General features: G+C 40.7%; 1 protein-coding gene across 3 annotated transcripts in view; it reads left to right on the plus strand.

Annotated features, from left to right (window-relative positions):
* LOC124263438 overlaps positions 1 to 14,387 on the plus strand; it is a 55,375-nt gene that overhangs the window by 22,521 nt on the left and 18,467 nt on the right. The window contains exons 1-5 of one of the 3 annotated variants that reach the window (XM_046698096.1): positions 3,260 to 3,385; positions 3,771 to 3,823; positions 5,626 to 5,777; positions 11,345 to 11,475; positions 12,190 to 12,325. The exons of 1 other annotated variant lie outside the window; for it this stretch is intronic. In XM_046698096.1, the coding sequence (XP_046554052.1) occupies positions 3,360 to 3,385; positions 3,771 to 3,823; positions 5,626 to 5,777; positions 11,345 to 11,475; positions 12,190 to 12,325 (498 nt within the window). In that variant the 5' untranslated portion in view covers positions 3,260 to 3,359. Of the gene's footprint in view, positions 1 to 3,259; positions 3,386 to 3,770; positions 3,824 to 5,625; positions 5,778 to 11,344; positions 11,476 to 12,189; positions 12,326 to 14,387 lie in introns of those variants that run through there. One more of the 3 variants, XM_046698090.1, reaches the window with a different exon arrangement.

A 14,387-nucleotide genomic window follows, 5' to 3' on the forward strand; every position in this document is an offset into this window, starting at 1 on the left:
CTCCTAAATTTTTATGCCTAGGGCAAACACTGATTATGCAATTGAGACTGCGATCGGAGTCTCTACTGGTAGAATCTCCGATCCTACTAGTAGAGATTGTAATCGTAGTCTCTACTGGTTGAATCGGAGATTCTACCAGTACATTTTCCAATTCAACTGGTAGAAACTCCGATCCTACTAGTAGAGGCTGCAATCGTCTTCAACTGGTAGAAACTCCGAGTGATCTGTGGGTAAACAACAAAGACACTTTTTCTGAACAGCACTGTGCAATTTATTCAGATATAACACTAGACTGTTTCCACTTCTACAGATATATAAGGACTAAAGATACAAATGTGACTTGAGAGATCATATTACAATATATACATATATTACAAAACTGATTACAAGCAAGATCAATTGCATAATCAGTGTTTGCCCTAGGCATAAAAATTTAGGAGTCATCATGACTCCCTGGTGTCATGAGAGGGAGTCATGGACATGTTTTGGGAGTCAACTTCTTTCATCAAGAGATCAACTGTTATTGTTTAATAACAACAGGTCCAAGTAAGGCAGGTCAGGTATTTAATCAGCACTGAGCAGTTAACTGGGAAACATTAAACTTAGTAGTTTTAAACAACAATAAATTACAATATGTACTACCAGTAGAGACTACGATTGCAATCTCTACTAGTAGGATCTCCGATTCTACCAGATCGCAGTCTCTACCCTGACATATATATATATATAGTCGACAAAACATGTTGGCGGTGTTGTGTTCTGGGGTTCATCAAAGAAGACCACTGTGTTTTGTAGTCCAAAATAATGATAACTGGTCAAGTCCCAACGGTCAAAGATTAGTAATATGACACAACATGCAGCACGAATAGACTTTTTCAATAACAATTCGAAGGGGACTTGTCCACCCCTCTTGGCGTTTGGCTGCAAATTCTTAATTTGGTGATGTGGGACATCATGTTGTCTCCTCGTCTGTTTATGAACTTCAACTACGTTGGCCTGGCGCAAGTGAACAACGATTTAATTGGCTGTCTATTATTATTACATTAAACTATTATATTAAACAGTTAAACCAGTTCTCATTGAGGAAGCATTGATATTGAAGGGCGTATGCATAAGACAAATATCGCCCACGTCTTGCTTCAAAGACCTCCTCGTCCTTTTACATTACTGGTCGACCGTCTGCCGTTTATGAAATAGTGAACATAAATGTGTATAACGTTAAAGCATAAGGCGGTTAAAAGGCGAATAAAACACTCAACCTGGGGTTCATTCCTTGGATTTATCTCTCATGTTATCTAATATCATTCCTGGGCGTGGTTATAGATGTAGTTACATCCCTATGTTCAAAGTTCCAGGACCTTTTGTCAACAACAAGGGCACATGTCGTCTAAAGTTTAGAAAGAAACTATGTGAACTTGTGGGTGTATCGAATTATCTGATACTGTTCAATAATCGTCAAATAGACAACCTCCTTAAACAAAATATTTTCCAGAGAAGATAAACGAAACTATTTTTTCATACCAGTCTTTATCTCTGTATACATATATATTCGGAGTGACGAATATCTGTCAACAAGAATGAATGGTAATGGGATGGTTTGATATTGCAAAAGGCAACTCTGCCTTTTCTCCAGAATTCGAGCAGCTTCAAGCATTTTTAAAGCACACACAATCGAGTAAGTGCTTTCTACGACAATTTCAAATCGCGTTAAAGGAGTTTTGATCAAAGATTGTTTTATTCGGGTTACAACAAGGTCGCAGTAAAGTATTCAAAATGTTTTCTGGTAGATACCTTGAGGACATTTCCAAATTTGACACAACGACAAATATAATGACCTATACAATGCCATATTTGGAAATATGCCATAAGTTGAACAATTGACTTGCCTTCGCGTGTTTTTGTGACTGATGTCATTGATGGGGCAGGATTCGCTCAACTTTCCATGAACTTCTCCTTTCGTCACTGTTGTCAAATGCATCGCATTTGGAGACATATCTTTTGATTATGGATAGGGTCTTGTCATAATATTATTGTGAACGTACATTTCATTTGGCCTTTTAAGTTCGACTAAAATATTGTCTGATATGATCGTCTCCACGAAATCGACTCCACACTGGTTACATAGAGAGATGAGTGAGAGAGTATGGTTGTACATTATTCCAGCACTATCATGGCGGGGACACCAGACATGGGCTTCATACTGTACCCGTGTTGGGAATCGAACACGGGTCTTTGCAGTGATGAGGAACGCTTTAACTACTAAGCTGTCCCACTGCCCAGAGAGGATGAGGGCGGTGGGGTAGCCTAATGGTTAAAGCGTTGGCTCGTCACGCCGAAGACCTGGGTTCGAATCCCCACATGGGTACAATGTGTGAAGCCCATTTCTGGTGTCCCCCGCCGTGATGTTGCTGGAATATTGCTAACAGCGGCGTAAAACCAAACTCAGTCAGTAAGTCATTCAGAGAGGATGAGGTTATCAAGAGTCTTCGACGGTTAAGGAAAAGTTTTGTTTATAGGTATGCTTCCTTCATCGGTGGTTGAAATATTTGCTACTTGCACTGCCAGGCATCTATTGTATCACACACACACGCACGCTCGAAGGCAGGCAGGCGGGCACATGCACAAAGAAAATAATTAAGTAATGTATATATTCATTTACCCCAGTTCACACAGTATATCAAGTATTTTGCATAGCTCTCTCTGTGTCAACCAACAAACAAATAACAAAAAATGTTATGCAATTACATGTATTACATATGTAACTCAGTGGCAGTACATAAAATAGTAGCAGTAGAACATTCCATGGCACCACATGGCAGCATGAATTAGAATAGCAGCGTTCGTGGCAGAAAACGCCAGTGACAATAACATTTATGTTAGTCATCAAACTATCAAAATATTATAAGAAAGGCTGGATATTCAGGTTGAAACAATGCTGGTTTTGACGTAATCGGATGTAATACAAGGTTGTGCGTGTCCGTTAAATAGTGTCACGACGCTCGATGGAATTTCCTTAATACGAATGATAGATCTTCAGAAGCGCTTAAATCACCTACATAACTTTTACAGAAACAATACAAAAACAATCCCCATTTACAAACATTGAAATGCACGCACACGCACACAGACACACACAGAAGGGTTAAAGATTAAAAAAAAAAACGAACATTCAGTGGCATTTCGACAAAATTGGCTTTAACACAGCTCTTATAAATGGCTACTGAGGCAGTAGGCCTGTCATTAAAGAGATCTGGACGCTGCAAGCCTCAATGATGTATATTTAATACTGCAATGTCGTTCAATAGGAGAGAGGCTTGGAGGGGATACTTTACAAGACGGTACCGCGATCTCACGCAGTCATGATAAGCGGATTGATAACATCTAGGTGAGACATGTTTCATGTGAGCGACCTGCATATCCCAGATCTGTGGTAAATCCCTTTGTAAAGCGGTATTAGATTACAGTTGCGGGCACTAGGGATGGACTTGAACTAACTTTCATTTAATTGCAAAGCCTGGGGTGACACATAGCCGCCATTTGACGTCCCGGGGGTGACAGAGGCCCCTTACACCTTAGGTAATGCATGGTATACACTGTACGTCGTTATTATATTTCAGACCATGAATAAATAATAAGGCGACTTATTATCCTTGATTGCAGTTAGAGGGAGTAGGAGAGTGTAGCCACTGCATTCGGCAGATCACTGCAGCCATGTCGACGTCCACATTCAAAGTTTCTGCCAAATGTCTATTTGCTTGCTTCATTTCCAGCGCGGTGCTTGTTGCTGTTGTCGTGATGGCCACACAGCTGGCTCCGTCAGCTGGTAAGTGTTCATTTCATATGTCATTCTGACAGCTCATGTACATTTCACATATCGTAATTACTGTTTATGTACTTTTCATGCCCGCAATGAAAATGTTTCCTCCACTGGTGGATGTGGACTGTCATTCATATGTGTGCCATACGCAATGGCTGTAGTTTTATTTTTAAACACGTTTACGTCCTTGGTTAACGGTAACTATTGAGGTTGTAAGGTTGACACCAATGTTATGTTTCTATCTGGTACATTTATATGTAATGATTACATCTAAGTGTTCATCCTCGTCTTTGTACATTATTCCGCTAGAGTTGTATGATACAAGTTAAATGTCTGACATAGATGAATCTTTTCCTTCAGTTATTCGTATTACAGCTTGTACTATATATAATATGTACATATACACTGTGACAATATTAATAATACATTGTGGGTTTAAAACAAGAATGTTCCGATTCAGGGGATTTAGCTGTATAAAATGTTCAATGATAGTCCTTTAAAATTGCTGAAATTTAAACGTACTTTGGATACCCTAAACAAAACTGACTCACATACCCCTGAAGTATTATGCTATTCCATTTGCCTTCACACAAGGGAATCAGACACCCTGGCCGTGTGAGGTGTAGCTGTTTGCCACCAGGTTGATGCATCCCGCTCAGCAACGCTAGGCCACTTTGTCATTTTAAACCGCTAATGCCATTGGTTTGAAAGACGAGAACATACAGTAGTGCCACCATAGGTCAAATCAGGATCTATGACCTTTCACTCCGTGTAACGAAATGTCGGTGTACCGATTGTCACGCTCCCAGTACTGTAGCTTGTACAGTATTTAGCGTAACATGACAAAACCTCCTATCTAATTTGATAAGATTTTTCTTCATATCAGTTATTGAGGACAATGTGCTCTTGCTTCTATCGCCTCACGTTACTTTTAATTTTAAGTGAGAGGGTAAATGAGAAAGGTGAGGTGAGGTGAGGTGAAATTGGGTTTAACGTCGTTCTTGAGAATATTTCGCTCATATGACGACGTGGTTGTGTGTGTATGTGTATGTGCGGCTGCTTGTACTAGCCCAGACTTAAGCTGGTTTTATAGTGCTAGCCCACTGAGATACAATGCCGCAGTGAAGCATGAATATCCCACTGAGACACATTATACTGACTCCGAGCCGACCCATTAATGCCGAGCGCCAGGCAGTGATCAACAAGTACCATATTTTAACGTCTTTTGGTATGACGTGGCCGGGGATCGAACCCGCGACCTTCCGATCTCCGGGCGGACACTCTAACCACTACACCACTGAGGCGGTCTCAATGAGAAAGAGTGAAGGGGGTCCTTCAGCGATATTCATACATTCATAATATCACAGCGTGCGATTCCTTATCTCCGTTTGACATGTTGCTCTTTTTAGAGTTAAGATTCGAAAGTTCTTTAGTCAATTGGTCACCATCATTTTCAGTATGTGATGACTTTCGTTGTGTGTTTGTAAACTTCCGTACTCAGTATTACGACAGCTATTTGACAGCGAGTCTGGACCAGACAGTCCAGTGATTGAGATCATGAGCATCGATTTTCACAATTGGTACACGATGACATGCATCAACCAAGTCAGCGAACCTCACCACCCGTTCCCGTTAGTCGCCTCTTACGACAAGCATGGGTTACTGAAGACCACTTCTAACCCGTACCTTCAAGGGTCATTTTCCTAGTGATGTATTGTGCAATTTATTAAATACTTTTGACAGCCTTACTCAAATACACACGTATGTTTTGTGACAGCTATGTCATTTTACGGGTTGGTATTTCCCAGGTGGATCAGCTGGCGTTGACCTACGATCACTGGAGGCCGAGTTTTACCGATGGCGTGAGATGGACGCACCGGAGTTTGCCACGGAGACTGGCGTCCACACGTACGACAACACAGTGGAAGATTTCAGTATGGTGTCTTTGGAGACGAGAAAGGTGAGTTAATGGCCTTGATGCCCTTGGAAACGAAGCAGTTAAACGTGTCAGGGTGGTCTCCCCTTGCATGGCGTACTTAGAGACGACGAAAGTGAGTGTGGCTTGGTGAACGGCGTAACTAGATATAGAGAAAGTGCCGTGTATTTAGATGGTCTTACGTACGATGTACTTAGTATTGCTAGATGGTTTCAAAGTATGGCGTACCTAAAGACAAGAAACCTGACTGTGGCTAGATGGCTTTTGTTGTTAGTGCGTAGGGGTGGCAAGGAAGTTCTTCACGATTGTGTGTCCTGTGATCAGAATGAAGGACTGCTAGATTGTGTGTCCTGTGGATAGAAGAAAGGTCTGTTAGATTGTGTGTCCGGACAGAAGAAGGAAGGCCTGCAAGATTTGAGTCCTGTGGATAGAATGAAGGTCTGCAATTTTGTGTGTCATGTGGTGAGAGGATAGGCCTGCTGGATTGGCAGTCCTGTGAACCGACGGAAGGCCTGCTAGATTGTGTGTCCTGACAATATAAGGAATAAATGGAATGATGTGTGTCCTGTGGACAGAAGGAAGGTCTGTTAGATTGTGTGTCATGTGGACAAAAGAAGGTATGCAAGATTGTGTGTCATGTGGACAGAAGGAAGGTCTGTTAGATTGTGTGTCATGTGGACAGAAGGAAGGTCTGTTAGAATGTGTGTCATGTGGACAAAAGAAGGTATGCTAGATTGTGTGTCCTGTGGACAGAAGGAAGGTCTCTTAGATTGTGTATCCTATGGACAGAAGGAAGGTCTGCTAGATTATGCATCTTATGGACAGAAGGAAGGTTTGTTAGATTGTGTGTCCTGTGAACAGAAGAAAGTCTCATAGATTTTGTGGCCTGCAGACAGGAGGAAGGTCTGCTAGATTGTGTGTGCTGTGGACAGAAGGAAGGTGTGATAGATTATAATATGTCCTGTGAACAGAAGGAAGGTCTGTTAGATTTTGTGTCATGTGAACAGAAGAAGGTCTGCTAGATTGTGTGTCCTGTGGACAGAAGGAAGGTCTGTTAGATTGTGTATCATCTGAACAGAAGGAAGGTCTGCTAGATTGTGTGTCCTGACAATATAAGGAATAAATGGAATGATGTGTGTCCTGTTGACAGAAGGAAGGTCTGTTAGATTGTGTGTCATGTGGACAAAAGAAGGTATGCAAGATTGTGTGTCATGTGGACAGAAGGAAGGTCTGTTAGAATGTGTGTCATGTGGACAGAAGGAAGGTCTGTTAGATTGTGTGTCATGTGGACAGAAGAAGGTATGCTAGATTGTGTGTCCTGTGGACAGAAGGAAGGTCTCTTAGATTGTGTATCCTATGGACAGAAGGAAGGTCTGCTAGATTATGCATCTTATGGACAGAAGGAAGGTTTGTTAGATTGTGTGTCCTGTGAACAGAAGAAAGTCTCATAGATTTTGTGGCCTGCAGACAGGAGGAAGGTCTGCTAGATTGTGTGTGCTGTGGACAGAAGGAAGGTGTGATAGATTATAATATGTCCTGTGAACAGAAGGAAGGTCTGTTAGATTTTGTGTCATGTGAACAGAAGAAGGTCTGCTAGATTGTGTGTCCTGTGGACAGAAGGAAGGTCTGTTAGATTGTGTATCATCTGAACAGAAGGAAGGTCTGCTAGATTATGTATCATATGGACAGAAGGAAGGTCTGTTAGATTGTGTGTCCTGTGAACAGAAGGAAGGTCTGTTAGATTGTGTGTCATGTGAACAGAAGAAGGTCTGCTAGATTGTGTGTCCTGTGAACAGAAGAAGGTCTGTTAGATTGTGTGTCATGTGGACAGAAGGAAGGTCTGTTAGATTGTGTGTCATGTGAACAGAAGAAGGTCTGCTAGATTGTGTGTCCTGTGAACAGAAGGAAGGTCTGCTAGATTATGTATCATATGGACAGAAGGAAGGTCTGTTAGATTGTGTGTCCTGTGAACAGAAGAAGGTCTGCTAGATTATGTATCATATGGACAGAAGGAAGGTCTGTTAGATTGTTTGTCATGTGAACAGAAGGAAGGTCTGCTAGATTATGTATCATATGGACAGAAGGAAGGTCTGTTAGATTGTGTGTCCTGCGGCCAGATGGAAGGTCTGTTAGATTGTGTGTCCTGTGGACAGAAGAAGGTCTGCTAGATTGTGTGTCCTGTGGACAGAAGGAAGGTCTGTTAGATTGTGTATCATATGAACAGAAGGAAGGTCTGCTAGATTATGTATCATATGGACAGAAGGAAGGTCTGTTAGATTGTGTGTCCTGTGAACAGAAGAAGGTCTGATAGATTGTGTGTCCTGCGGCCAGAAGGAAGGTCTGTTAGATTGTGTGTCCTGTGGACAGACGGAAGGTATGATAGATTATGTGTCCTGTGGACAGAAGGAAGGTCTACTAGATTGTGTGTCCTGTGAACAGAAGAAGGTCTGCTAGATTGTGTGTCATGTGAACAGAAGAAGGTATGTTAGATTGTGTGTCATGTGGACAGAAGAAGGTCTGCTAGATTGTGTGTCCTGTGAACAGAAGGAAGGTCTGCTAGATTATGTATCATATGGACAGAAGGAAGGTCTGTTAGATTGTGTGTCCTGTGAACAGAAGAAGGTTTGCTAGATTATGTATCATATGGACAGAAGGAAGGTCTGTTAGATTGTGTGTCCTGCGGCAAGAAGGAAGGTCTGCTAGATTATGTATCATATGGACAGAAGGAAGGTCTGTTAGATTGTGTGTCCTGTGGCCAGAAGGAAAGTCTGTTAGATTGTGTGTCCTGTGGACAGAAGAAGGTCTGCTAGATTGTGTGTCCTGTGGACAGAAGGAAGGTCTGTTAGATTGTGTGTCCTGTGGACAGAAGGAAGGTCTGTTAGATTGTGTATCCTATGAACAGAAGGAAGGTCTGCAAGATTATGTATCTTATGGACAGAAGGAAGGTCTGTTAGATTGTGTGTCCTGTGAACAGAATAAGGTCTGATAGATTGTATGTCCTGCGGCCAGAAGGAAGGTCTTTTAGATTGTGTGTCCTGTGGACAGAAGGAAGGTATGATAGATTATGTGTCCTGTGGACAGAAGGAAGGTCTACTAGATTGTGTGTCCTGTGAACAGATAGAAGGTCTGTTAGATTGTGTGCCATGTGGAAAGAAGGAAGGTCTGTTAGATTGTGTGTCCTGTGAACAGAAGGAAGGTCTGTTAGATTGTGTGTCATGTGAACAGAAGAAGGTCTGATAAATTTTGTGTCATGTGAACAGAAGAAGGTCTGCTAGATTGTGTGTCCTGTGAACAGAAGGAAGGTCTGTTAGATTGTGTATCATCTGAACAGAAGGAAGGTCTGCTAGATTTTGTATCAGATGGACAGAAGGAAGGTCTGTTAGATTGTGTGTCCTGTGAACAGAAGAAGGTCTGATAGATTGTGTGTCCTGCGGCCAGAAGGAAGGTCTGTTAGATTGTGTGTCCTGTGGACAGAAGAAGGTCTGCTAGATTGTGTGTCCTGTGGACAGAAGGAAGATCTGATAGATTATAATATGTCCTGTGAACAGAAGGAAGGTCTGTTAGATTGTGTGTCCTGTGAACAGAAGAAGGTCTGATAGATTTTGTGTCATGTGAACAGAAGAAGGTCTGTTAGATTGTGTGTCCTGTGGACAGAAGGAAGGTCTGTTGGATTGTGTATCCTATGAACAGAAGGAAGGTCTGCTAGATTATGTATCATATGGACAGAAGGAAGGTCTGTTAGATTGTGTGTCCTGTGAACAGAAGAAGGTCTGATAGATTGTGTGTCCTGCGGCCAGACGGAAGGTCTGTTAGATTGTGTGTCCTGTGGACAGAAGGAAGGTCTGCTAGATTATGTGTCTTGTGAACAGAAGAAGGTCTGCTAGATTGTGTGTCCTGTGGACAGAAGGAAGGTCTGTTAGATTGTGTGCCATGTGGACAGAAGAAGGTATGTTAGATTGTGTGTCATGTGGACAGAAGGAAGGTCTTTTAGATTGTGTGTCCTGTGGACAGAAGGAAGGTCTGTTAGATTGTGTGTCATATGGACAGAAGAAAATATGCAAGATTGTGTGTCATGTGGACAGAAGAAGGTCTGCTAGATTGTGTGTTCTGTGGACAAAAGGAAGGTCTGTTAGATTGTGTGTCCTGTGAACAGAAGACTGACTGACTGACTGAGTTTGATTTTACGCCGCTTTTAGCAATATTCCAGCAACATCACGGCGGGGGACACCAGAAATGGGCTTCACACATTGTACCCATGTGGGGATTCGATCCCGGGTCTTCGGCGTCAGGAGCCAACGCTTTAACCACTAGGCTACCCCACCGGCCCCTGTGAACAGAAGAAGGTATGCAAGATTGTGTATCATATGGACAGAAGGAAGGTCTGTTAGACTGTGTGTCCTGTGGACAGAAGGAAGGTCTTTTAAATTGTGTGTCCTGTGAACAGAAGGAAGATCTACAGGATTGTGTGTCCCATGGACAGAAGAAACGTCTGCGGGATTATGTGTCCTGTAAACAGAACGAAGGCCTGCAAGATTTGAGTCCTGTGGATAGAAGGTCTGCACGAGTATGTGCCGTATGAACAGATGGAAGGTCTGCAAGGTTATGTGTCCTGTGGACAGAAGAAAGGTCTGCAGGATTGTGTTTCCTGTGGACAGAAAGAAGGTCTTTAGGATTGTGTGTTCTGTCGATAGAAGGAAGGCATGCAGGATTGTTTGTCCTGTAAACAGAATGAAGGTCTGTGCGAGTATGTGTTCTGAAAACAGAAGGAAAGTCTGCAGGATTGTGTGTCCTGTAAGCGGAAGGAACGTCTGCAAGATTGTGCGTCCTGTGGACAGAAGGAAGGTTTGCTAGATTGTGTCTGTACAGACAGACTGTCTGGTAATGTGTTGTTACTTTTCAAGTACAGACAGACTGTTAGGTTAAGGGATCTTCTTCTCTTCTTCAGCATATTGTTTGTTTTCGGACCGATTGTCAGCTAACAGCGTCTTCCTCTTTGGCCGTTAAGATTGTAAGGTTATAAGGTCTTCATACCCAGCATGTCGTTTATGTAATGACAGATTGTTGTCAGGTTATATAGTCTTCACCTCAGGCAAATTTATGAAAAGGTAACAGGATGTTCAGCAAAGCGGGTTCAACACCAAGCACTGTCAGTCGGTGGTGACTACAGCACGTCCAGTATTGAAAATTTCGTTTTGATTGGAGTAAATGGACCATATGTCTTTATTTGTTCCAAAATGAAACAGGTGGTCGAAAGTAGTTTCCCAAGATTGTTAAACATACATAAACACTACCCAGGACATTTCCCTAACAATAGACATTGTACAAACGGTTTTTAAGGAAATCTGTGTAATATATTCCGAAATTTAAGGTATTTATGCCCACTCACATGACATCTGTTCCATCTGGACAGATAATAGCTATCGATCTGTGTTCCAGACTGACAGTTCTTGCTCACTGATGAAAATCATGATCAGTTACCTCTTCCTCTGGGTAATTGAATAATGACGCTGGAATGCTCTATACATTTCTGCTTACGTTAATCTAGGTCTCAGAGGGATGGTTGTATAACACCGTTTGATATTTACATTCAGGCCATAATAGATGACTTCATCACCCGACTCTCATCCATCGACACCGACGACTTGACAACGTCGGAGAAATACAGTTATGAAGTGTTTAACGACACTCTGTCCACGTTTTCGTCCAACCACCAGTGGCGCTTGTAAGTATTGCATCCCAATGTGATACTGATGTTGAGAAGATGCGTGTCAGTATTTGCTTTAGCTAAAATACGCGCCTCTATATTTATTTTGGCTGCAATTCTTGTCCCTCAATTACAATTATATTGTAATGTTGGCATAGGTACCTAGATATACGAAACGTAATGTTGTATTTAATATAGATATACTGATATTGTTTCATGATATGACACTTTTCCCTTCTCAGTTTCTTGATACTTTTATGCTCATGACAAGTATCTTTATACGATGCTTTGTGACACAATTGTGGAAAATTAATGTATTTTCACTTTCTCCCGAGTCACATTTTCTTACCCACAAAACTTTTGCATACCTTCTGATTAATTATCTAATTTGGGTAAAAGGAGACAAGTAAAGGCTCTGATGAGATGCTGAACTCATTTTATGATTCACCAATAAATCTTACTATTATATATTGATATGAGTTAAGTCCTATAGTAGAATATTTCGAAATTACAGTGCGCGGTTTCGGCGTATAAGTATAAAAGATAAATTTATGAACTTTTGAGCATTTACGTTGAAGAACAGACGGAGTGTGGTTTGAGTGAATGCTTCGAAGGTTTAAAAGGTCCTTTAGTAAACAATTTATATATGATAAATACTGCAAAACATGCGGACCTAGAAGTACATATGTATGACAGTTATTGCAATGTTACTGTTGGATTCCCATATTTCAGCTACGGCCCCCTGAATCCCCTCAACTTCCTGGAAGGCGACCAGATCGATCCTGCATACAGAGTACGGATCCTCAGATATGAAACGAAAGAGGATTACGAAAAATACCTCTCCCGGTTGCAGTTGTGGCCCACTAAGGTAATCTCGAATTTAATGGCTACGAATCTAGTTGTTTGTCAAGTGTTTGCTAGCATTAGTATCCAACGTTTAATGTATTAACTTCTCCATATCCAGGTAAAGTGTATGTCAGTTAGATTTATTCTAATGATTTGAAGCCATAAAGATCTGTCATGAAGACAAAGACCCTACGTTCGTTAGAGACGGTGGTGTCTAACCATTGATCGTGTCTCGCCAGAGGTCAGTATTACCCTGCTGGACCGACAGCTGTTACGTAATGATTGCATATGATTTACATATGGCTGAATTGTAACATCCCTTGCCACTTGGGTTCGGGAATAAATTGATTCATTTGATGTTTTAATAACCGCTGATGCGGCATTTCTTGTTACTGATCATGAAGCCAATCTGATCAAGCTTACTTGTCCATTTCTTAGTCAGTATCTGCTAACAGTGCTAAATATCTGGTTTAGACACTACTGTTAACGTTGCGATAAAGAATCTGCTAATATTGCTAAATATCTGGTTGTAGACACTACTACCTTTGCGATAAAGAATCTGCTAATATTGCTAAATATCTGGTTGTAGACACTACTGTTGCCTTTGCGATAAAGAATCTGCTAATATTGCTAAATATTTGATTGTAGGGACTACTGTTACCTTTGCGATAAAGAATCTGCTAACATTGCTAAATATCTGGTTGTAGACACTACTGTTACCTTTGAGATAAGGAATCTGCTAATAATGCTAAATATATGGTTGTAGACACTACTGTTACCTTTGAGATAAGGAATCTGCTAATAATGCAAAATATATGGATGTAGACACTACTGTTATCTTTGAGAAAAGAATCTGCTGATGTTGCAAAATATATGGATGTAGACACTGCTGTTATCTTTGTGATAAAGAATCTGCTAATAATGCAAAATATATGGATGTAGACACTGCTGTTATCTTTGAGATAAAGAATCTGCTAATGTTGCAAAATATATGGATGTAGACACTGCTGTTACCTTTGAGATAAGGAATCTGCTAATGTTGCAAAATATATGGATGTAGACACTACTGTGACCTTTGAGATAAGGAATCTGCTAATAATGCAAAATATATGGTTGTAGACACTACTGTTACCTTTGAGATAAAGAATCTGCTAATATTGCTAAATATATGGTCCTAGACATTGCTGTTACCTTTGAGATAAGGAATCTGCTAATAATGCAAAATATATGGATGTAGACACTGCTGTTACCTTTGAGATAAAGAATCTGCTAATAATGCAAAATATATGGATGTAGACACTGCTGTTATCTTTGAGATAAGGAATCTGCTAATAATGCAAAATATATGGATGTAGACACTGCTGTTACCTTTGAGATAAAGAATCTGCTAATATTGCTAAATATCTGGTTGTAGACACTACTGTTGCCTTTGCGATAAAGAATCTGCTAATATTGCTAAATATTTGATTGTAGGGACTACTGTTACCTTTGCGATAAAGAATCTGCTAACATTGCTAAATATCTGGTTGTAGACACTACTGTTACCTTTGAGATAAGGAATCTGCTAATAATGCTAAATATATGGTTGTAGACACTACTGTTACCTTTGAGATAAGGAATCTGCTAATAATGCAAAATATATGGATGTAGACACTACTGTTATCTTTGAGAAAAGAATCTGCTGATGTTGCAAAATATATGGATGTAGACACTGCTGTTATCTTTGTGATAAAGAATCTGCTAATAATGCAAAATATATGGATGTAGACACTGCTGTTATCTTTGAGATAAAGAATCTGCTAATGTTGCAAAATATATGGATGTAGACACTGCTGTTACCTTTGAGATAAGGAATCTGCTAATGTTGCAAAATATATGGATGTAGACACTACTGTTACCTTTGAGATAAGGAATCTGCTAATAATGCAAAATATATGGTTGTAGACACTACTGTTACCTTTGAGATAAAGAATCTGCTAATAATGCAAAATATATGGTTGTAGACACTACTGTTACCTTTGAGATAAAGAATCTGCTAATAATGCAAAATATATGGATGTAGACACTGCTGTTACCTTTGAGAT

This window comes from Haliotis rubra, unplaced genomic scaffold (assembly GCF_003918875.1).
Source record: "Haliotis rubra isolate DU_JTF1 unplaced genomic scaffold, ASM391887v1 Scf120, whole genome shotgun sequence".
NCBI lineage: Eukaryota > Metazoa > Mollusca > Gastropoda > Lepetellida > Haliotidae > Haliotis > Haliotis rubra.